Here is a 25560-nt window from a genome sequence, read left to right on the forward strand (position 1 = left end):
TCTGTAAACATTTACCCATGATTTAATTATAAATAATTTAAAATTATTTTCTGATATTGAGAAGGCCTGTGACACAGAGGGCACAAATTAAATCAACAAATCATAAATTTAAGCAGCACTAGAAGTAACAGGGACTGAGCTAAGACTGATCTTCTTTTTTTTATGACAGAAAAACTCCTACTGGCTCCTTATCTACTCATTGATTGATTGGTTATTCATTTTGCCATTTATTGATTCGACACATTTTGAAGAGTTTTCGGTAATTTTTCCAATTTATTAGTTTAATATCCTTCCCATTAAAAATTTTATCTTAATTTACTTTTAAAAAATGACATGTAACAATCATACATGTTTATGGAGGTAAATAGTGATGTTTTGGTACATCGGGGTAACGTCACATCATGGTAATTAACATATCCATCATCTCAAACATTTATCATTTCTTTGTGTTGGGAACATTCAATATCCTTCTTCTATTTGAAATGTATAATATAAACTATAGTTTTCCTACAGTGCTATAGAACACCATATTATATTCTTCCTGTCTAGCTCTAATTTTATACCCTTTTACAAATCTCCTTTTTTCCCTTAACCCTTACCCATCTCAGCCTTCAATTTCCTCTGTTCTACTTTTTACTTCTATGAGATCAACTTTTTCTTAGCTTCTATATATAATGAGAACATGTGGTGTTTAACTCTCTTTTCTTGTCTTATTTCACTTGACATAATGTCTTCCAATTCCATTCATGGTGCTGAGAATGACAGGATTTCATTTCTCTTTTATGGCTCAGTAATATACCATTGAGTGTATATACCTCATTTGCTTTATCTATTCATCTGTTGTTGGACAGCTAAGGTTGATTCCATGTCTTGGCCATTGTCAATAGTGCAATAAACATGGGGGTACAGATGTGTCTTTGATATAATAATTTTATTTTATCTTTTTGATGAATGCCCAGTAGTGGGATTGCTGGATCATATGGTAGTTCTATCTCTAGTTTGTTGAAGAACCTATATACTGTTCTCCATAGCGGTTGTACTAGTTTACATTCCTGCCAACAGTGTATAAGAGTTCCCTTTTCTCCACATTCTCACCAACATTTCTTATTTTTGTCTCCTTTTTATAATAGTCATCCTAACTGGGGTAGGATGACACATAAATATGGTTTTGAGTTGTAGTTCCCTGATGATTAGTGATGTTCAGTGATTTTTTAATATATTTGTTGGCCATTTGTAGGTCTTCTTTTGAGAAATGTCTGTTCAGATAATTCATCTATTTTATAATCCAGATTTTTTTATTGTTGTTGAGATATTTGAGCTCCTTGTATATTTTGGATATTAATTCCCATTGGAATGAATAGTTTGAAAATATTTTCTCCCATTCTGTAGGTTGTATTTTCACTTAGTTGATTGTTTCCTTTGCTGTGCATAAGCTTTTCAGTTTGATAGAATCCAATTTGTTTTGTTTTCTTTTTTGGTTTTGTTGTCTCTGCTTTTGAGGTCTAGTTTCATAAAAATCTTTGTCCAGAACAATGTCCCAAAGCATATTCCCTATGTTTTCTTCTAGAGTTTTATAGTTTCAGGTCTTACATTTAAGTATTTAACCTATCTTGGGTTGTATATGGTTTATTGTGAGAGATAAAGGTTTAGTTTCATTCTTCTGCATATGGATAACCATTTTTTCCCCAGCATTATTTATTGAAGAAGGTTTCCCTTCCCCGGTGTATGTTCTTGGTACTTTTGTCAAAAGGCAGTTGGCTCTAGATATGTGAATTAATTTCTGGGTTTTCTAATCTGTTCTGTTGGTCTATGTGTATGTTTTTTTTATGCCAGTGCCATGCTCTTTTGGTTACTGTAGACTTGTAGTAGAGTTTGAAGTCTGGTGGTGTAATACCTGTAGCTTTGTTCATCTTGTTTAGGATTGCTTTGGCTATTTGGGGTCTTTTGTACTGTGGTACCATACAAATATATGGATTTTTTTTTTTCTTGGAAGAATGTCATTGGTAGTTTAGGAGGCATTTCACTGAATGTGTAGGTTGCTTTGGGTGGTATGATCATTTAACTATTAATTATTCCAACCCATAAGCATGAGATATCTTTTCATTTGTATCTTTTTCAATTTATTTTGTCAGTGTTTTACAGTTTTTCTTGTGCAAATCTTTCATCTCCTTGGTTAAATGTATTCGTAGGTATTTTATTTTTTTGTGTACCATTGTAAATGGAATTGACTTCATAAATTTTTTTTAATCTAGTTTATTGTTCATGTGTAGAAATGCTACTTATTTTTATATGTTGATTTTGCATTCTATGATTTTACTGATTTTGTTTATTAGTTTTAAAAGTTTTTTGGTAGCATCTTTAGGTTTTTCTGTATAAGAGATCATGACATCTCAAATGGACAACTTGACTTCTTCCTTTCCACTTTGGATGCCCTTTACTTATTTCTCATATCTAATTGCTTTAACTAGTTCTTCCAGTACAATGTTGAATAATAATGGAAAGTGTGGGCATCCTCTTCTTGTTCCACTTCTTAGATGAAAAGCTTAAAGCTATTTGGTATGATGTTAACTGCAGGTTTTCATAAATGGCCTTTGTTGCAAGACATCTTACTGAGTACCTATAATATGTACTTGTAATTTGTATAATAGAAAATAGAGATACAGCATGATGCAGTTACTCCACTAAAAAACATGCTGTTTACTCTCAGTCATGGTAGGGAGTGGTTAGGCTTAAAACATTAAAAAAAACCCTACTCTTCAGAGTTCAAGACCTGAGAGATAAGCAACAACAAGTCACAAAACAACCAACCAACCAAAACCCCTCACTACTTATTGAATGCTTACTGTGTATAAAAAATTTATTAAGGTTTTACTTCATTTTATCTTTACAAAACCACTTAAACTACATTTAACTGAGAACAAAAAAAACTAAATGCAAAGGAGCCTAGGACTGTTGGACTAGTAGGGGGAAAAGGTTTTTACACAAATTCCAAAATGTGGTTGTGGTATTTACAATCCAAAATACTACTGGAGATATGACGAAAATAGCAGTCTTAATGTGGAGTTTTTAGTGTCAAAATCAGCCTTCAGTTAAAAGCAATTCTTAGTTTATTTTGGCATTTTACATGGTAAGACATCATAGCCAAGATTAAACATGCTGCCTTTTTTTAGTCTAATATTATTTTAAAATAAATATAAAATAATATTAGATGACTTGATTAGTTAAAATGTATTTTCTTTCTCTAATATCTGGATAATAAAAGCACTATGTGTATATATGTAATAATATCTACTCTTTAGCAAAATTACTGATCACTTACTTTACTATTTTTTTTGCACAGTGTTTTTCAATCTTTGGACATTTCAGGATAATTTGCTAATGTTTTATGAGGTGCAGTAGCTTTTAAGAGCCCATTTTAAACCCAAACACTAGTAAACAAGGGAATTTATTTTTTTAAAAAAGAAATGTCTAGAGTGTCCATGGAGTGGTTCCATTTTAAATGATACATTCAGATTACTAGCATTTAAAAAATACCATTAAACTTGGTTTCAGAATTATATGGCATTTTAAAAACAGTTCTCTTGATTTTAAGGCATTTTGAATTTAAAGAAACTTGTTTTTCTTAACTCATTTCATTTGATGCATCTATGATGTTTCAAAGACTTTGAAAATATCCAATTAAAATTTTTTATACTTCATTGGATGGCCATCCTAGACAGAATAAAATCTTCTATATCAACATGAGAAGTAGAGCATCAAAGAAAAAGATATTTTGGTAGAGCAGGGCAAAGGAAAAACCTGCATAATGTAAGAAGTATACTGTAAACCATTTTAGGTGATCAGTGAAATAGATGATGTGGTTTGTTTGGTTTAGGTTTTTAGAAGGACCCAAAAAACTCAATTGAGATTATTCACTTGATATCAATATGGCTTAAGGGGATTAGCAGGTTGAACCATGGATATAATTCAAGGCACTGGTGTTTCATAAATAAATGACTGTGGTTTTGACATATGAGCCTATATATCCCCCTTTTTTTAAAAACTATTTTAGTTTTCCATGTGATGGGGAAAGAGAAATTTTTACTTTATATTCTCCTTTTAATGGGTATTCTCTCTATCATACTCTTTAAGAAAACCTGATTCTGACTTTCTTCCACATTTGCATTAATATGTAACATTTAATTTTGCACTAATTTTCTAAAATCACAATGTATATGCTTTTGCTTACATGACTGTGAGTAAATTATTAAATAAAGATAAGGTAAATATTATCATAAAAATGTGATATATCTTGTATGTTAAAATAAATCACTGAGATTTCTATACTGTTATGATAACCATCTACCTGTTGTTATGGATGAATGATTCATGTTGCTTGACAATAGTTTTTTTGGGGTATCCACATGTGAACACAGTTATAGCAAATTTCAAAAGGGTAAATTTAGTGCTATGTTTCTGTTTTATAAACTGAGCAGTTTTTCCCTGAAGATTTATTAAGTAGTTATTTTAGTTAAGGTGTACACTTAGTTATGCTGCTCAAGTTTAGTTCACAGAAAATTTGAAGGTCCTAAGGTTCAGTTCTGTGATAATTAGCTTTTCTCTATTGATTCATTGTGAAAATGTGCTTGATTTGCTCAAAGCACAAAGAGGTCAGATTTTTTACTTTTTTATTTGAATTGGTTTAACCTAAATTTAAGTGTAACTTGATGTTATAAGTTTAATTATTGTTGAGGTATGAATCAGATTAAATACAGTTATTGGTTACATTTTTCAAAATACAGAAGTTATGTTAAAAATGTGGGGATTCAGTCAGGCTGATAAGATAAATTTTAGTTATAGAAAATACACACAAACCTTTTTGAAAGTCCTAAGGGTTTTTTTCTATAGTTCTTGGCTAAAGTCAGCCTAAATCCCCTTTGCATTTAGTTAATAAGAAAAGCAAATAGCTAGGGTATGTGGGGAGTTTACCTAAGTAACTTGTTTACTTATTAACCTTTGATCATTCCAGATGGCTGTCTCAGCGGGAGGTTGACCAGGGATATTACCTACTAATGGTGTTTGCTATGGGCATTGGAACCTGTCCTTTAATCCTCACTCTAGTGGTGTTGACTCAAAGCTTTTGTCATTTGATGTGTACTGAATAAAAGCTAGAGAGGCCAGCATGTGGGGGCTGGAAGCTGCTATCTGTTTATAGCACTTTCTAGGGAGTCTGTAAGTGGCCATGGAGTTACATTCATTCGTTTCCTATAAAACAATCTTGTGGCCACCTTGACATACATTTCTAGCACCTGTATAAAAGTTCCTGAGTGGCTTGGTTATACATTTATACTTCGTTTCTTGGCCTCCTGAACCCACTTTCTACATGGAAGACCCCCAATTGCATCTCTCTATTTTAGGATTAAAAATTAAGAAGATGGCCAATTAGCAGCAGCTTAGGATTGTAGCTCCCAGTGAAAGCGTAGAGAGTGAGTGGACGCCACACTTCCAGACAAATTTTTGTTGCCCACGGACCAAGAGATTCCCAGTGGAGGAGCCCACGGGTCACCAGTGCAACTCTTTTGGCTGGTGCAGCTGTTTTGCCGGTGCTCCGGCACAGCAGTTCTCAGTACAGAGTATACGGGACTGGGTGCCCTTTTACTTGGTGTTTGGAAGTCCGGGAAGGCAGAGTCGCTCATTCAGCTGATTGGAAAGGTGATTGAAGTGGGGACCCAGACCAGGAGATTCCCAGGCAGAAAAGCACCACGAATCTCAATGCCGCTGTTTCAGCTGGTGCAGTGGGTCACTACAGGGGAAATTACAGATTCTGGTGCCTTTTCAGTGGGCAACTGGAACACCTAAGAGAGAGTCAATTGTTCAACTAAAAAAAAAAAAAAAAAGAAGAGGCTCTGAGACAGCGAGCCAGGTGATCGGGCTTGGCTGATCCCACCCCACAAAAAAACAGCAATTGGAAGCGCTGAAGATTGAGAGTTTCACAGCAAGCACAGCTGAACCCAGGAAAGTCCAGCTCTGTGGGGAGGGGCATCTGCCAAAAGAAAACTAAGAAACAGAAAAAGCTTCATTGCCAACAAGCTGGATATCCACTCAGAGACCCAATCTGAAATTCAGCAATTACAAAGTAATACGTGGATAAATCCACAAATATGGGAAGAAACCAGCACAAAAAGGCTGAAAACACCCGAAATCAGAATGTCTCTCCTACAGGGGTTGTAGCTCCTCATCAGCAATGGAACAAGGCCTGATGGAGAATGAGTGTGATGAATTGACAGAATCAGGCTTCAGAAGGTGGATAATAAGAAACTTCTGTGAGCTAAAAGAACATGTTCTAACCCAATGCAAAGAAACTAAGAACCTTAAAAAAAGTTTGACAAAATGCTAATGAGAATAGACAATTTAGAGAGGAATATAAGTGAATTAATAGAGTTGAAAAACACAATATGAGAACTTCGTGAAGTATGCACAAGTTTTAACAGTCGAATTGATCAAGCAGAAGAAAGGATATCAGAGGTTTAAGACCAACTTAATGAAATAAAATGAGAAGACAAGGTTAGAGAAAAAAGGCTCAAAAGGAATGAGCAAAGTCTCCAAGAAATATGGGACTATGTGAAAAGACCTAATCTACGTTTGATAGGCATACCTGAGTGTGATGAAGAGCATGAATCCAAGCTGGAAAATATTCTTCAGGAAATCATCCAGGAAAACTTTCCCAACCTAGCAAGGCAGGACAATACTCAACTCCAGGTAATACAGAGAACACCACAAAGATATTCCTCAAGAAGAGCAACCCCAACACACATAATCGTTAGATTCACCAGGTTGAAATGAAGGAGAAAATACTAATGGCAGCCAGAGAAAAAGGTGAGGTTATCCACAAAGGGAAGCCTATCAGACTCACAGCAGAAACCCTGCAAGCCAAAAGAGAGTGGGGGCCAATATTCAACATCCTTAAAGAAAAGAACTTTCTACCCAGAATTTCATATCCAGCCAAACTAAGCTTCATAAGTGAAGGAGAAATAAAATGTTTTGCGAAGAAGCAAGTACTGAGATTTCATCACCACCAGGCCTGCTTTATGAGAGCTTTTGAAAGAAGCATTACACATAGAAAGGAACAACTAATATCAACCATTCCAAAAACATACCAAAAGGTAAAGAGCATCACCATAATGAAGAATTTACATCAACTAATGGGCAAAACAGTCAGCTAGCATTAAATGGCAGTATTAAACTCATATATATCAATATCAGTCCCAAATTTTAATGGACTAAATGCCCCAATCAAAAGACACAGACAGACAAACTGGATATGCTGTATCCAGACCCATCTCACATGCAACAATACACAAAGACTCAAAACAAAGGGATGGAGGAAGATTTACCAACCAAATGGAAAGGAAAAAAAAAAAAAAAAGCAGGAGTTGCAATTCTCATCTCTGTTAAAATAGACTTTAAAGCAACAAAGACCAAAAGAGACAAAGAAGGACATTACATAATGGTAAAAGGATCAATGCAACAAGAAGAGCTAACGATGCTAAATGTTTATGTACCCAATACAGGAGCACGCAGATACATAAGGCAAGTTTTTAATGACTTACAAAGAAACTTAGACTCCCACATAATAATAGTGGGAGACTTTAACACTACATTGTCAATATTAGACAGATCAATGAGCCAAAAAATTAACAAGGATACCCAGGACTTGAACCCAGACCTGGAATAAGTAAACTTAATAAACATTTACAGAACTCTCCACCCCAAATGCACAAAACATACATTTATCTCAGTATCACATCACCCCTATTCTAAAAGTGACTGCATAATTGGGAGTAAATCACTCCTCAGCAATTGCATAGCATTTCACAGGTTTAAATGAAATATTGGTTGGCTGCTTGTTTGTTACTTTCCTCCCTTATTTCTTCCTGTCTCCATTGTTAAGCATGTTTATTGGCATAAAAGAGATTTTTAATACCCATTTTTAGACTGCATTCTAGCCTGGGCAACAAAGCAACACTCCCATTCTCTCTCTCTCTTTCTCTTCCTCTTTCTTTCTCTCTTTCATTCTTTTTTTCTTTCTTTCTCTCTTTTCTCTTTCCTCTTTTCTTTTTCTTCCCTCTTTACTTTCTTTTTCTTCCTTTCTTTCTTTTTCTTTCTTAAAAAAAAAGAAAATAAATTAAGTAGGTTTGATTCATCCAAAATACAGCACTGTCTTTTTCTTTCTTCCTTTTTTTTTATCTGAGATAATGTCTCCCTCTGTCACCCAGGCTGGAGTGCAGTGGTGCCGTCTTGGCCCATTGCAACTTCTGCCTCCCAGGTTCAAGCAATTCCCCTGCTTCAGCATTTCTAGATGCTGGAACCACAGGCACATGCCACCATGCCCAGCCAATCCTTTGCCTTTTCGTAAAAATGGGTCTCCACCATGCTGGCCAGGATGGTCTCAAACTCCTGACATTGTGATCCTCCTGCCTTGGCCTCCCAAAGCATTGGAACCACAGGCATGAGCCACTGCGCCTGGCCTACAGCAGTGTCTTAAGTGCATGAATGTATCAAGAAATGGTCTGCTGGGTGTGGTGGCTCATGACTGCAATCTCAATGCATTCTATTCCATTTGTCCTGTTTCAACACAGTGAGGTAGGTTTGCAGTGATCTCACAGCATGTAAACAAAACCCCCTTTCCTCCTTTAGTTACCATGACACTATAAATCACTACTGCAGCAGGGTAGGACATGGGCCCGGGCACTGCAAAGCCCTGGATTATGTGTCTCCCTGGAACCGAATAATTTTGAAAGGTTAAGGATTTTAGACCTTCATATTTCCATTCCTTGACAGCACAGGATCAAGTACAGGGGTACTGGTCTTAAAACGTATCCTTACCAACTCTGGTTTTACCAACACATACACCCTGTTGTGCATGGTATGCCTAGCCTAATCTGGTGAAGAATGGATCTGAGATGTAAAGCACATCCTGTGCCCTAGGATGAGACAACCCTCACCTAATCTTGGCTTCCTCTCTGGGCTTTTCACCTGGCTCAGCATCTCCAAGCCTCTCTGCATCATCATTTCCTGTTTAGACTAATTTTCAATTTTCTAGTAAGAGGCAATCAAGTCATAAAGCAACCCAGTTAAAGCCTAGTCTCCCATATAACATTTTCAAGGCAGAGAAGGTTTCAAGAGGACACTATGGCAGAAAAGCCAGCTCTTATTGGCAAAAATGAGGTAGGCAATAGGCTATGCACTCCAAATTGTTGCTCTCCATGGTGGCAAAACAAACAAAAAGTATTCCTGCTCTGCAGACCTGGAGCTGCTGCCAACTTATCCCTGAGAATGATCATGTACCTGGGAACAAAATACAGGAAATGAGGGCCTTAGATTAAAATATACAAAAAAACACCGGAGAAGATGGTGCTGTATGACCAACTCAGGATTGCAGCTCCCAGTGAAAGTGCAGAGGGTGAGTGGATGCTGCATTTCCAGATGGATCTTTATTGCCCACAGACCAGGAGATTCTCAGGTATAGGAGCCACACGGGCCGCCAGCGCAGCTGTTTGGGCCGGCGCAGCTGTTTGGTCTGGCATGGCTGTTTGGGCTGGCACTGCAGTGCAGTGGCACTCCATACAAAATACACTGGTTTGGTTGCCCTGTTAAACCAGCAATTGGAGATTTTGGAAGGCAGATTCGCACATTCATCTTATTAAACGGGACTTAAACAGAAAGCCAGGCCAGGAGATTCCCAGGCAGCAACATTGTTTCAGCCGGCACAGTGGGTCGCCGCACAGGAAATCACACAGATCCCAGCGCCCTTTCAGCAGGTGACTGGAACACCTGGGAGAGAGTCAACCATTCAACTTAAAAAAAAAAAGGGCTCTGAGGCAGGAAGCCAGGTGATCAGGCTCGGCGGGTCCCACCCCCACAAAAACAAACAAAACAGCAATTGGAAATGCTTGGGGTTGAGAGTTTCATGGCAAGCACAGCTGAACCCAGGATGGTGCAGTTCGGTGGGGGAGGGGCATCTGCCATTACCGAGGCACTCGACCCCTACAGAGGTACTCTGCCATTGCTGATGCAGCCTGCCATTGCCAAGGCAACCTGCCATAACAGAGAGAGTCTGCCATTACAGAGGCAGGCCACCATCACCATGGCAGTTCTAACCACACCCATATAAACAGGACTACAGGGAATTACACATGGCAGCAGGGCAGAGCCCACAGCAGCAGGGTAGAGCCCATGGCAGCAGGGCGGAGCCCAGAGCAGCTCAGCATAGCCACTACAGGCAGGCAGTGACTAGACTGCCTCCTTGCTGGGCAGGACAGTGCAGCAGATACTCATAAATAAAGCCCTAGCTCCTGGGACAGAGCACCTAAGGAAAAAAAGGGGCTTTATGAGTTCTGTCACAGCAGACTTAAACATACCTGCCTAGCAGCCCTGAATGAACAATGGAGCTCGCAGTTCAGCACTTGAGCTCCTATAAAGTACAGACTGTCTACTCAAGTATAAAGTACAGACTGTCTCCTCAAGCAGCTCCCTGACCCCTGTATATCCAAAGAGTCACTTGATAAAGGACTGATCAGACTGACATTTGGCGGGCATCATTCAGGGACAAAGATAGCAGAAGAAGAAACTGGTAGCAACCCTCATGTTTCCACAGCTGCTTCAGGTGTTCCCCAGGCAAGCAGGGCCTGGAGTGGACCTCAGCAGTCCTACAGCAGAGGGGCCAGACTGTTAGAAGGAAAACTAAGAAACAGAAATACTTCATCATCAACAATTTGGACGTCCACTCAGAGACCCAATCAAAAAATCAGCAGCTACTCAGATGACAGGTGGATAAATCCACAAAGATGGGAAGAAACCAGTGCAAAAGGAGGGAAACACCCAAAACCAGAACACCTCACCTCCCATAAGTGACCACAACTCCTCACCAACAAGGGAACAAAGCTGGATGGAGAATGAGTATGATGAAATGACAGAATCAGACTTCAGAAGGTGGGTAATGAGAAACTTCCATGAGCTAAAAGAACATATTCTAACTCAATGCAAAGAAACTAAGAACCTTGAAAAAAGATTTGAGGAAATGATAACAAGAATGGACAACTTGGAGAGGGATATGAATGAATTGAAGGAGCTGAAAAACACAACACAAGAACTTTGCAAAGCATATACAAGTTTCAACAGCCGAATTGACCAAGCAGAAGAAAGGATATCAGATGTCGAAGATAACTCAATGAAATAAAACGAGAAGGCAAGATTAGAGAAAAAAGCACAAAAAGGAATGAACAAAGTCTCCAAGAAATGTGGGACTATGTGAAGAGACCTAATCTACGTCTGATAGGTGTACCTGAATGTGACAAAGAGAATGAATCCAAGCTGGAAAATACTCTTTAGGATATTATCCAGGAAAATTTCCCCAACCTAGCAAGGCTGGCAAATATTCAAGTCCAGGAAATATAGAGAACACCACAAAGATATTCCGCAAGAAGAGCAACCCCAAAGCACATAATATCAGATTCACCAGGGTTGAAATGAAGGTGAAAATGCTAAGGGCAGCCAGAGAGAAAGGTTGAGTCACCCACAAAGGGAAGCCCATCAGAATCACAGTAGTTCTCTTGGCAGAAACCCTAAAAGCCAGAAGAGAGTGGGGACCAATATTCAACATCCTTAAAGAAAAGAACTTAAAATATACATAAATACAAAACCAGAATATTTATATTAAAGAAAAAAAAGTTAAAATGCATGAGCTATGTCATTTGCACACATCTAGTACAGTTGGATCCTGGAGAAAGTGGGACCCAAGGTTCAGTAACCAAGGGAGCAAATAAACAAAATCACTTTGGCCCAGAATGAGGCTCTTTTTGCCATCATTACTACCCATTGCTTAGAACAGTTGCCAGCACCCTACCCCAATAATGGGTATGAGGATACAAGATGTGAAAAAAAAGAAAAAAAACAAAAAACACTGCCTTATTCCCAAGAGATTCCCTTCCTCAGAATGTAGTGGCTTTGCTCCATGAATCTGGTCTTATACTTAATCATTTTCACTCTGGCATGGGAATTATTATTATATATCTTTAAATAGAAAAACAACTTCCCTATCCAGGCCACTTTCAAAGCTGGAAATTCTGGTGATGGAGCTTCAGATAAAGAATGCAGGTTGTAGGGTGATTCTCTCATCCTGGCTGCCTCCAGAACCCTCACTTATATTTGGACAGAGCATGGTTGGAATTGCTTTGACTCACCCTTTTTCCCAAACTAGAAGGAAGAAAGGGTGATGGTGTCAACTCCGGCCTGAGATACATGGCAGTGCCAACTAGCCCCATGCACCCTTTTCTCACTTTCTCCATGCTGCCTGCTCCTCGAATCTTTCTGATAGCAAAGTAATAGGCCCCACCCACTGTGGCTCAAATCTGGGCCTCCAGGAGCAAGGAAGGGCTGTGAATTTCTTCTTCTTCCAGAAAGTAGGTTGGCTTTCCCTGTGTGCTAGGGGCCTGCTGGGCCTTCAGTGGACATGAGGTTACCAGATAGCTGATGCTCTGGCAAAAATGTCACTTTTTGGGTTGGGGTGGTGGCTTGGATTCCTTGCCATGATGGTCTAGACCTCCTGAGTTGTAGCACCTGTCTCCTTCTGATCTGCATTTCTGCATGTTCTTCCCCTTTGGCTGACTCTCACTCCCAATATAGAACACCCTACCAGGTCTGGTGACATGGATGGATTCCAGACCCTTGGCTGACTTCTTAAAAGTGAACTCCAGTGGCTCACACCTCCTTCAAGCTCCAGAAGCCCTCCATATATAGCTTACTCTGGTGCACAAAGATGTCCACTGAGGGGTCCTGGTACAGGTGGTCATGGACAGGAAGCCAAACCCCATATGCACATTGAACCACTTACAGATGCCTGCACTGTGCAGTGGTGGAGGCTCGTCCGCTGCCCCAGCCCTCATCTTCTGGCACCTCCTTCAGTGCCTCTTCTGCCACCTTAGTGCAGCCACCTGCAAACTGCTGGTTTGAGATGGAGCCCATGGTCATCAGCTGAGCCTGTGGCCCTGGGCCCCTGGTCAGGTGGCTACTGGTCCCAGAGGATTCCGAAGGCAAAGGGCCAATTTCTTAAATGTAACATTTGAAAACCTCAAATTGTCTTTTCTAAAAATATAAAGACATATTTTAGAAATGAGTTAACTCATTTTAACCATTTAGATTCCCAAATAATATTTTTATTTTCCTTATGATGAAATATTAACCTCTTACTCCCATTCTGAGAAAGATTTTTTAAAAATATAATTTATTATTACTGCTCTGGAAAATTCGTCCTGTCTTGATTATGTAGTACCACTTATTATTTCCAGTTTTGTATGTCTTTTTTCTTTATTGCAAATTCTAAATGTGTAGATCAAAAGATGTAGAATTCAGTGTGATTCATTTAGTAGTTTAGATCACTGTGATAATGAAGCCAATTAATCAGAAAAGTTTGATCCTCTAAGGGAAAATTTAATATTAAGCTCCATGAGTCAGGAGCTTTGCATTCTCAGTGTCTAGGACAGTTCTTGGTACATTTTATGACCAAAATAAATATTTATTGAATAAAAGACACGGCAGTTATAATAGACTCCAAATCTCAGTGACTTATCAGATCAAAAGTTTATTTACTGTTATTCAAATATGTCCTCTATCTGGTGACTCAGGATATTAGGTTTCCACCATCTTGTGATGCATGAGCTAAAACACCCCTGTAGAAAGAGATGTGTGTGGAGGCACATCACATTTTTAAAAAATTTAATTTAGGCCAGGTGCGGTGGCTCACAACTGTAATCCTAGCACTTTGGGAGGCTGAGGCGGGTGGATCACGAGGTCAAGAGATCGAGACCATCCTGGTTAACATGGTGAAACCCTGTCTCTACTAAAAATACAAAAAATTAGCTGGGCATGGTTGCGCGTGCCTGTAATCCCAGCTATTCAGGAGGCTGAGGCAAGAGAATTGCCTGAACCCAGGAGATGGAGGTTGCAGTGAGCTGAGATCATGCCATTGCACTCCAGCCTGGGTGAAAAAAGCGAAACTCCATCTCAAAAAAAAAATTTTTTAAATTTAATTTTAGGTTCTGGGATTCATTTGCAGAACATGCAGGTTTGTTACATAGGTAAACGTGCCATGGTGGTTCCCTGCACCTATCAACCCATTGCCTAGGTATTAAGCTCCACATGCATTAGCTATTTGTCCTGATGCCCTCCCTCCCACCACCCCCATGACTGGTCCCAGTGTGTGCTGTTCCCCTCACTGTGTCCATGTGTTCTGATTGTTCAGCTCCCAATTATGAGTGAGAACATGTGGTGTTTGGTTTTCTGTTCCTGTGTTAGTTTGCTGAGGATGATGACTTCCAGTTTCATTCATGTCCCTGCAAAGGATATTATGTCATTCCTTTTTATGGCTGCATTATATTCCATGGTGTATATGTATCGTATTTTCTTTATCAAGTCTGTTATTAATGGGCATTTGGGTTGGTTCCAAGTCTTTGCTATTGTTAATAGTACTGCATTAAACGTATGTTTGCATGTACCTTTATAGTAGAAAGATTTATATTCCTTTTAGTATATACCCAGTAATGGGATTGCTGAGTCAAATAGTATTTCTGGTTCTAGATCCTTGAGGAATCACCACACTGTCTTCCACAGTGGTTGAAGTAATTTACATTCCCACCAACAGTGTAATAGCATTTTTATTTCTCTGCAGCCTCACCAGCATCTATTGTTTCTTGACTTTTAATAATCACCATTGTGAATGGTGTAAGATGGTATCTCATTGTGATTTTGATTTGCATTTCTCTAATAATCAGTGATGCTGAGCTTTTCTTATGTTTGTTGGCTGCATAAATGTCTTCTCTTCTTTTGAAAAGTATCTGTTCATGTCCTTTGCCCACTTTTGATGGGGTTGTTTTATTCTTGTAAATTTAAGTTCCTTGTAAATTCTGAATATTAGGTCTTTGTCAGATGAATAGATTGAAAAATGTTTCTCCCATTCTGTAAGTTGCCTGTTCATTCTGATAATAGTTTCTCTTGCTGTTCACTAGTTATTTAGCTTAATTAGGTTCCATTTTTCAATTTTTGCTTTTTTTGCAATTGCTTTTGGTGATGTAATCATTAAATCTTTGCCCATGCCTATTTCCTAACTGGTATCACCTAGATTTTCTTCTAGGGTTTTTATGGTTTTGGCTTTTACGTTCTTTCATTTAAGTCTTTAATCCATATGTAGTTAATTTTTGTATAAGGTGTAAGGAATGGGTCCAGTTTTAGTTTTCTGCATGTGGCTAGCCAGTTCTCTGTGCACCATTCATTAAATAGGAAATTCTTTCCCGATTGCTTATTTTTGACAGGTTTGTTGAAGATCAGACGGTTGTAGATATGTGGTCTTACTTCTGAGATTTCTGTTCTGTTCAATTGATCTATGTGTCTGTTTTTGATAACAGTAGTATTCTGTTTTGATTACTGTAGCCTTGTAGTGTAGTTTGAAGTCAGGTAGCATGATGCCTCCAGCTTTGTTCTTTATGCTTAGGATCATATTGGTAAATAGGCTTTTTTTTTTTTTGGTTCCATATGAATTTTAAAGTAGTTTTTTTTTTTTAATTCTGTGAAGAATGTCAATGGTATTTTGATGGGAACAGCATTGAATCTATAAATTACTTTGAGCATTATGGCAATTTTCACAATATTGATTCTTTCAGTCCACAAAGATGGAATGTTTTTTTCATTTGCTTGTGTTGTCTCATTTCTTTGAGAAGTGGTTTGTAGTTCTTGAAGAGGTCCTTCACATCCCTTGTTGGCTGTACTCCTAGGTATTTTATTTTCTTTGTAGCAATTGTGAATGGAAGTTCATTTATGATTTGGCTCTCTGCTTGCCTATTGTTGGTGTATAGGAATGCTTGTAACTTTTGCACATTGATTTTGTATCGTGAGACTTTGCTGAAGTTACTTGTCAGCTTAAGAAGCTTTTGGGCTGAGACAATGGGATTTTCCATATATAGAGTCATGTCATCTACAAACAGAGACAATTTGACTTCCTCTCTTCCTGTTTGAACACTCTTTATTTCTTTCTCTTGCCTGATTTCCCTGATCAGAAATTTCATTACTATGTTAAATAGGAGTAGTGGGAGAGGTCATCCTTGTCTTGTGTTAGTTTTCAAGGGGAATGCTTCTAGCTTTTGCCCATTCAGTATGATATTGGTTGTGGGTTTGTCATAAATAGCTTATTTTGAGATACGTTCTGCCAATAACTAGTTTATTGAGAGTTTTTAACATGAAGAGATATTGAATTTTATCAAAGTTCTTTTCTGCATCTATTTAGATAATCATGTGGTTTTAGTCATTGGTTATGTTTATGTGATGGATTACATTTATTGATTTGTGTATGTTGCACCAGCCTTGCATCCCAGGGATGAAGCCAACTTGATGTGGTGGATAAGCTTTTTGACTTTATTGAGTCTCTTTGTATCAACGTTCATCACAGATATTGGACTGAAGTTTGCTTTTTTTTTTTTTTTTTTTTTTTTGAGACAGAGTTTCGCTCTTGTTACCCAGGCTGGAGTGCAATGGCGTGATCTCGGCTCACCACAACCTCCGCCTCCTAGGTTCAAGCAATTCTCCTGCCTCAGCCTCCTGAGTAGCTGGGATTACAGGCACACACCACCATGCCCAGCTAATTTTTTGTGTTTTTAGTAGAGACAGGGTTTCACCATGCTGACCAGGATGGTCTCGATCTCTTGACCTCGTGATCCACCCCCCTCAGCCTCCCAAAGTGCTGGGATTACAGGTGTGAGCCACCATGCAGAGCCTGAAGTTTGCTTTTTTTGTTGTGTCTCTGCCAGGTTTTTGTATCAGTATGATACTGGCCTCATAAAACAAGTCAGGAAGAAATCTCTCCATTTTAGTTGTTTGGAATACTTTCAGAAGGAATGGTACCAGCTCCTCTTTGTACCTCTGGTAGAATTCAGCTGTGAATCCTTCTGGTCCTGGGCTTTTTATGATTGGTAGGCTATTTATTACCACCTCACTTTCAGAAATTTATATTGATTTATTCATGGAATTGACTTCTTCCTGGTTTAGTCTTTGAAAGGTGTATTTGTCCAGGTATTTATCCATTTCTTTTAGATTTTCTAGTATATTTGTCTAGAGGTGTTTATAATATTCTCTGATGGTAGTTTGTATTTCTGTAGGATCAGTGGTGACATCCTCATTATCATTTTTTTGTGTCTGTTTGATTATTTTCTTTTTTTCTTCTTTATTAGTCTAACTAGCAGTCTGTCTATTTTATTAATTTTTTTCAAAAGCCAGCTCCTGGATTCATTTGTTTTTCAAGAATTTTTTTTTGTGTTTCTATCTTTTTCAGTTCTGCTCTTAGTTATTTCTTATTTTCTGTTAGTTTTTAGATTTGTTTGCTCTTGCTTCTCTAGTTCTTTTAGTTGTATGTAAGCACATTACTTTTGGAAGGGCTCTGTTTAGGTAACAACTGGCATTTCCTTTTTTTTCTGATGACTTATTTTACTGTCTGATATAAAAATAATGTTTAAACCCATAACACTAAAAAAATGTTTCAAGTAATATATTTTGAACCAGCAGTTAAGGAAAGGTTGCCTAATTACACAATAAGCCCCCACCTCTTTGAAAGATTATTATTCTGTCTTAATTAGCATCAAATAAAACAATACTAAAACAACAGTGTAAGGCCGGTTGCCTTGCCGGGGGCCAAATGAACACACCCATTCCTCTCTGTACCTGAAAACTATGATATCATTCTGAGCACATTACTCAGCATCTGGCCTCTCCATCCGGGCTTCCCACACTCATTTCTGCATTCCAATCTCAGTCCTGCACTCTTCAGCAAATTAGGCACTTAGCACCGCCAAAATTTAAAAAATTCCACCATGACCTGCCCTATGGTAGCTTGCCCCGTACATCCTCAGCCAGCCCACTTGCCAGAAGCCCCGCCTGGCTGCCAATGGTGGCTTGTCTCGTCTGTGCCCAGTCCCTTCATAACCAATGAGACTACCTCTGCTTTGTTTTCTCCACAACCTCCACTCCCTATACAACCCCATTCCTGACTTCTCTGGCCCCTTTCCCGGACCATAGAACCTTGCCCAGGAGCTGAATAAATTGGCTTTTCCTTTTTTACTCTGGTCTCCATTTCCTCATTTAACTTGGCAATAAACCTTACAAACAGGGCATATTCCCATTAGGATAAATTACTCAGACCTCAGCAATGCAGCAAAGAATTCCCTAGAATAGAATCTGTCACTAGTTTTCCACCTGCACTATATCTATCTCTCAAAGGACTCTGCTAGAGCTGGGAGCCTCCCTCTGGAAGGGGCATCTGTTCCATATTGAATTTGCTCCATTTGTGGCCATGGGTGGAGGGGGCAGCAGATCCCCAGGTGTCAGCAGAAACATGGTTGGAATGGAACAGATCCTCACCTGCTGTGGCTGCCTTTCAAGCACTTTTACCTTGCTCATTCTGGTCTCAAATCTTCCTTGTGGATATTTAAGTCTATTGTTGCTTGACTTAATATGGAGAAGCATGGGATGGGTAGTTGCCAGAGAAATGCTATTTTCTTTTCTATTTTTTTTTGAGATGGAGTCTTGCTCTGTCACCAAGGCTGGAGTACAGTGGCACCATCTCAGCTCACTGAAACCTTCACCTCCCAGGTTCAAGTGATTCTCCTGCCCCAGCCTCCCAACTGGTTGGGACTACAGGAATGTGTCACAATGCCCAGCCATCTTTTGTATTTTTAGTAGAGTCAGGGTTTTGCCATGTTGGCCAGGCTGGTCTCTAACTTTTGACCTCAGGTGTTCCGCCCACCTCAGCTTCCCAAAGTACTGGGATTACAAACATGAGCCAGACAGCTGGCATTTCTGTATATAGTCACATGACATCAACTGCAACTGCAAGGGAGGCTGGAAAATGGAGAGGGGCACATGGATATTCATGGATCACTGTCTCTACCACAAATGAAAACAAATATATATATATATATCTTGTTATTCTGTAATTCTGATCTCTGTTGGTTCTTTGCAGATTTTAAAGCAGTATCACAGTGATTTCACATGGCAATGTGGCTTATGAGCTAGGCCAGCTTTTGTTATAAACACTCTAAAACTGCTAACTTTGAGTCTTAACTGTTGTCTAACTTCTCAATAATAATGCTAATTATAATAATGGTAATAATTATATTAAGAATAACAAACTTTGAGAATTTTCTATAACCTATTCCGTGCTTATAGCTTACATAAATTATCTTATTTAACCTTTCAACTAATCAAAACTAGATTATTTCACTCATTGTGCAACTAAAGAAACAAAAGCTAAGATGATAAAGAACTTGCCAAATAAATGGAATCAGGCCCTTTAAATTTCATGACATCTGTGAAAATCCAGCTTTCCATCACTACACAAGATTGTTTACTTCAATCTTGTTGAATAAATAATTCCTAACAGGAATTATTTCCTGTTAAGCTTAAACTCTAGGCTGACACAATTAACAAATGAGCTTGTGAAGGAGGATATTCATTCATTTCTCTTGATTTTCTTAGCTTGTTCCTGAGTGTCACCTTAGTATAGGAAAACCACATCACTATTCTTAATTATTTTAGCTGAACTAGTACATGGTTTAGCTTACAAAAAGAAGACAACTTGTTGGCCAAACTTTAATTCATATTAATTGGTTCCACCAATTAATAGTTCTGAGACCTTGAGCCAATTAATTAACAGCTTTATAGGCCACTTTCTTCATCTGTTTTGAGTGTTCGCTTTAACATGTTAACATGATACGAGCACACCTATAGTAGATAAGCAATAATACTGGTTCAACTTTCTTTCTCTTCTTGTGTTATTGAGAGTTAATATCATACAAATCATATGACACATATTTCTGTGACTTTCACTAAAAGTATTTTATCTACTGCCTGTTGTTTGATTCCAGGTTTATTATATAAATAAACTATTGAATATATTCTTCTGAAGTTTAGCTAAAGAATCTTATCTTTCCTATGAATTGGTATTACACATTTTATGAGATTAATGAATCAAAAGTTGCCACTCACTGTAATTTTGTTGTTGTCATTATTTTTTTCTTTTGATGTTCCAGAAGTGTGACACTAAGTTTTGTGCTCAAGGCAATTCATAACTTAGGTCTTCTAGTAAAACTGTCATCTCCTAGCTTGCTTTATTTTATATATGTTCTTAAAACTGGATGTAATAGTTTTACTGTTTTTCTCTTTTTTTTTTTTTTTTTTTTTTGAGACGGAGTCTTGCTCTGTTGCCAGGCTGGAGTGCAGTGGTGCGATCTCGGCTCACTGCAACCTCTGATCCCGGGTTCAAGCGATTCTTCTGCCTCAGCCTCTCAAGTAGCTGGGACTACAGGTGTGTGCCAAATGCCTGGCTAATTTTTGTATTTTTAGTAGAGATGGGGTTTCACCATGTTGGCCAGGATGGTCCCGATCTCTTGACCTCATGAACCACCTGCCTTGACTTCCCAAAGTGCTGGGATTACAGGCATGAGCCACCACTCCCGGCCTGTTTCTCTATCTTTTACCATGAACTACACAAATATTTTATGGAACCATACAGGATATAAATAATGAATGAAAGAATAAAATGGTTTTCCCAAGGTTTCACAGCTATTAAGTGCAGAACTGATCCAGGCTCAGTGCTATTTTGAGCTATATCATTTAAAAGAAACTAAGAAAGCTTAACTTCCAAAAATTCTTAAACCTCAGTGTTTCCCTTTCAGGAACTGACTATCAGAAACATAGGACAGTCATCCACAAATGATGAGGAGGGAATGCTTCTGAAATACAGGCTATTACATTTGAGAAAAGTGCAATCAAAGCTTTTGACACCTGCAAGAGAAGTTCAGTAATGTGAGACATTTTCTTTGCAACATTCTGTGGCTATAAGTTAGCAATGGAATTGATGATGAGGGCTTCGGTGCTGATATCAAGGAGAGTCTTTTATGACATTGTTTTTTACCTCCACATCTTAAGTTTACTTGATCTGCATTGCTTCCAGTTTTTCACTCTTTAATTAGTCATCTTTGAATGGTGGCATCTTTTATCTCTACTATTGTCTAAAACAGTGATTCTCAAAGTATGAAACTTGTTAGAAATATAGATTCTTGGCCTTATTCTAGTATTACTGAATCAGAAACTTTGCATTTTATAAGCCTGCTAGCTAGTCTTAATCCAGGTTAAAACTTCAGAATCTCTGCTCTAGACCAACTATTGGCTAATCATGCCTTCTCAACATAAACTTGTGTGTGTGTGTGTGTGTGTCTGTGTGTTTTTACTTTCTAGGTTCTAGTAATCAACTGTCTTGTCCTATGACCTCAACTCAGGAAATACTAAAATGTAAAACTAGAGAAAAGTCATTTTCAGCACAAATAATATTTTTCTGCAGTGTGCTTAATGGAATATTTTCATGGGCACATTTCATAAACAAAAATTTATATTTGAACAAGGAACACTGTATAGAAGCCGAAGGATCAAATATATTCTATTAAATATGCTCTGAACTTTTTAAAACTCAATTTAGATTTGTAAGCTTAGGGCACAGATGGAATCTGGGGGAAGTTCTTTAACACATCATATTTACTATAAAATTCTTTATTATGACATCAATCTAAGAAAATTTGCTATTATATCCATGTCTTACTGCTTAAACTAGCAATTAAAATAGACTTTTACCAATTATTTGAGATGCTTTCATGAATATCTTCCCTAACTTCCAAATTTTACCTGAAGTTTAATTCAAACTGGGGTATAAAGAAGAAACTTGAAAGGAAATTATATATTTGTGTGTGTGTGAATTCACAAACTTTGTAATGATGATTTTCAGCTGGTTGATTGCTGATGCTTGAATCCAAATCTCCAGAATGTTATGCCAATGACTTGTATTTTATCAAGTGCTGCTTCTCAGATGTGAATCCCCAGGTGGTTGAAATGCACGTTTATATCTGAGAACCAGTGAAAAGGGCAGTTTAGGGATATTTTTAGTTGGGGAAAACACAGATAAAATCTCCTCTCAAACATTACCAACTTTATACCTGTGACTTTGCACCCAGTAGTTGCTGTATACATAGTAGCTGACTGAATTAATGATAATGAATGAGCACAGGTGGTTAGTTGAAACTGTTAAAGTTGTCAGAATCAAAATGGAGTCACTTGTGTTAGAAGAAAAAGAGAAAACCCTGAAAAATAGAGCAGAGGAAGGCCATAAAGAAAGACCATCACAACCTTATGCAAAACATATTTCTGCAAAGACATCTGCCCAGCAACTGCCCATCCCACTTCAGATTGGCATTACCTTTGTTATTGATCCTGTAGCCACGGATAATTATCTCAAAATAGATAATCATTTTCATTTTTCTTTTAAAAACCTCTGTCGTCCTTTACCTCCCTGAATACACACATAGTTTACTGTGGCACATATGCTGCCATTGCAATACTCTATTTCAGAATAAATATTCACTTATTTCTATTATACAGAGAGAGCCTTTTTCTGCTTGTTAGTTTCTGTTTGCTTTCAGCACCTTCTTTTATTCTATTGTAGAATTTATTATCCATACTTTAAAAACTTTCTTATTTGATTGTCTTCATTCTAGACCAAACCTTTTTTTTGTTATATTTCCAGTGCCAAACCTAGTATTGGGAAAATAATATGTGTATCATCTGTGTTCATTGGGTTAAACAGTTCTAAATAGTAAATAGGGTAGCTTGTGAAGTTAAACCTGAAAGAGAGGTGACACAAATCTTTAAGTTTCTTTGATTTATTTGATTATACATTGAAATGTTGGAAGAGGAGGGACAACAAGTTGAATCAACTGTGATATGAAGACTGAGACCATAGCTAGAAAAGCCACAGTGAAGTCCAAAGGTATAGGCCCATGCCATGATACAGCATTAAGTCAGGAGTCTATAACACAAAGTCCATTGCCAATGATTATTGTATACATGCAATACAGTTGAGAAAGCTACACTTCAAAAGTGAAGGGAATAAGTAAGGGAAGGGGAGATATATTATCTAGGTTTGATGAGGCTAGTGTGTGCTAAAGATTCTGTGTGTGGTCAGAAACAGAATATTAAAGGATATAAAGAAGGGTCAGAACATGACAAATGGCAACTTGGGCACTTCATTCATCCCAAATTAAACTTGGCAGATGAATTCATTTTATATTTTAGCTCCAGTTGCTTTTTAACCTATCTTAGCAAGGGAAAAAAGGAGGGCTTTATTCAGGCTATTCTGCTCATATGCCAAAAAGTCTGGAGTAGAAATGGGCCATGGTGTGGAGAGCAGTTCCTGGTACTGTGGTTGAAATCAAGGATTGTTTAAAGACTAATGTTCTTGTTTCTGCCACTATCCACACCCATTGTCTAAATTCTAAACCCTGTTGTTGTCTCCTTCAATAGGCTTGCAATGTCCTGATTTTTAATAGTCTTGCTTTATTCCCTATGCCATGCTCCACAGTCTGCTTTCTTGATTGTAGACCTTTTGTTATTGCATTTGCAAATCACTTGAATTTTTGGTTTCCTGTACAAGCAACGAAAGTTCCCATAAGTTCACTTTATTCCTTAAGGTCTGAGTGCATTTGAAGTGAATGCTGCCACCATATCCGATGCAATCATAGGTTGGTGCCTATCACATGTATTCTACTTGCAAGTCTGTTTCAGCTATCTGGGGTCTCAAGATTCTAGCACTGGATTTGTAGGTTGTGCCACTCATGTTCATATGGGCCGCACTGTATACTCCTCATTTACATCACTGATGCTGCTTGGATCCTCTTCCAAGGGCATATGGGGAAAATCAGTTAGTACTTCTATTTCAGGTTTTTTATTTAGAGATGCAATGCCAAAACCTTCCAAGGAAATAAGTTTTATTATCAATCCAGAGGTTCAGAGCCTAAGGAGATTTAAATCTTTTAAATTATATCAGAATTTGATTTTCAGAAAAGTTGGCATGTGTTAAAATCATACAGAAAGTCTTTGGTTTAGATTCTGGACTCAAAACATTATAGGCAGATTTTTTACTAATTAAAGCTTTGGCAGGACACTCACAAGTTGTGAGGTATGTGAGAAATTATTCATCGTGTGGGAATGACTCACGTCTCACTTCTTGTAGGACAACCAGCATTCTTTGACAAACCAAATCAATATAAACCCTACCTTTCCCCTTATTGTGGTATTTTAAAACCTGCCCACAAATCCCCTAAATTCCCCAAATGGGTCAAAGCCACCTTTAATGAGAACCACTGGCAGAGATTGTTTAATTTTCAGTGACTGGGATTGGAAAGAAACCCATAGAAAATGTGAGTGCTTAAAACCTGAACAAAACTAGCAAGAAAGGATGACTGTTGGGAAGGCATCCACCAGTGTGTGCCACAGAAATGGGCTACATGATATTCTGTGAGGTCCCTTCTAGCTATAGAATTCTTGCTATTTATGTCATAAGTACCATATAAGATCATTTGTGGATCATCACAGGTAATGGATATTTATATTATTCACATATATTATTCAAAATTGTAAAGACAGACTCTTCAATGACTAAACATAATTGATGGATTAACTTTTCTTAAAAAATAAGCAAAAAATGCAACAATTAGGGTATTTAAAATCTAAGCTTCCAAAAAACAAAGTGTCATGTGGCATTTTAGAAAAATGTTAACTTGAAAAAAATTTTGCTATGCTTGATTCAGAATAATAGCATTTGTGTTAACGAGAATAAATGAAGTCAACACTGTTTAATTCAAATTTACCCAATTAAAATACTTAAAACTTTATGTAAGTTTGTATCTTAGTTTTTTTCTGAGAAAGGGATGTAGGTATGATTTTTTTTTTTACTTTAAGTTCTGGGGTACATGTACAGATCATGTAGGATTGTTACATAGGCACACACATGCCATGGTGGTTTGCTGCATCCTTCCCCTTGTCACCTACATTAGGTATTTCTCCTAATGTTATCCTTCCCCAATTTTCCCATCCCTTGCTATCCCTCCCAAACCCCCCCACAATAGACCCCATTGTGTGATACTCCCCTCCCTGCGTCCATGTGTTCTCATTGTTCAACACCCACTTATGAGTGAGAACATGCAGTGTTTGGTTTTCTGTTCTTGTGTCAGTTTGCTGAGAATAATGGTTAACAGATTCATCCATGTCCCTACAAAGGACATGAACTCATTCCTTTTTATGGCTGTGTAGTATTCCATGGTGTATATGCACCACATTTTCTTTATCCAATCTTTGTTGGACATTTGGGTTGGTTCCACATCTTTACTATTGTAAACAGTGCCACAGTGAACATACATGTGCCTGTATCTTTATAAGAGATCAATTTATAATCCTTTGGGAATATACCCAGTAATTAGATTGCTGGGATTGCTAGATCAAATGATATTTTATTTCTAGATCCTTGAGGAATTGCCACACTGCCTTCCACAGTGGTTGAACTAATTTATTCTCCCACCGACAGTGTAAAATTATTCCTATTTCTCCACATCCTCTCCAGCGTCTGTTGTCTTGAGATTTTTTAATGATCGCCATTCTAAC

General features: G+C 37.9%; 1 protein-coding gene and 1 pseudogene across 31 annotated transcripts in view; one reads left to right on the top strand and one right to left on the bottom strand.

Annotated features, from left to right (window-relative positions):
* The window catches only part of MAPK10 (mitogen-activated protein kinase 10), a 580859-nt gene that overhangs the window by 407275 nt on the left and 148024 nt on the right, over window positions 1-25560 (top strand). For 9 of the 31 annotated variants that reach the window (XM_054253622.2, XM_078366905.1, XM_078366896.1 and 6 more), the window contains exon 4: window positions 170-259. The exons of 17 other annotated variants lie outside the window; for them this stretch is intronic. In XM_054253622.2, the coding sequence (XP_054109597.1) occupies window positions 170-259 (90 nt within the window). Of the gene's footprint in view, window positions 1-169; window positions 260-20260; window positions 20381-25560 lie in introns of all 31 variants that reach the window. 5 more of the 31 variants (XM_078366904.1, XM_078366895.1, XM_035294574.3 and 2 more) reach the window with 2 other exon arrangements.
* On the bottom strand, window positions 12384-13002 carry LOC118152381 (protein lin-28 homolog A pseudogene; annotated as a pseudogene).

This window comes from Callithrix jacchus, chromosome 3 (genome assembly GCF_049354715.1).
Source record: "Callithrix jacchus isolate 240 chromosome 3, calJac240_pri, whole genome shotgun sequence".
In the NCBI taxonomy this organism is placed as follows: Eukaryota; Metazoa; Chordata; class Mammalia; order Primates; family Cebidae; genus Callithrix; species Callithrix jacchus.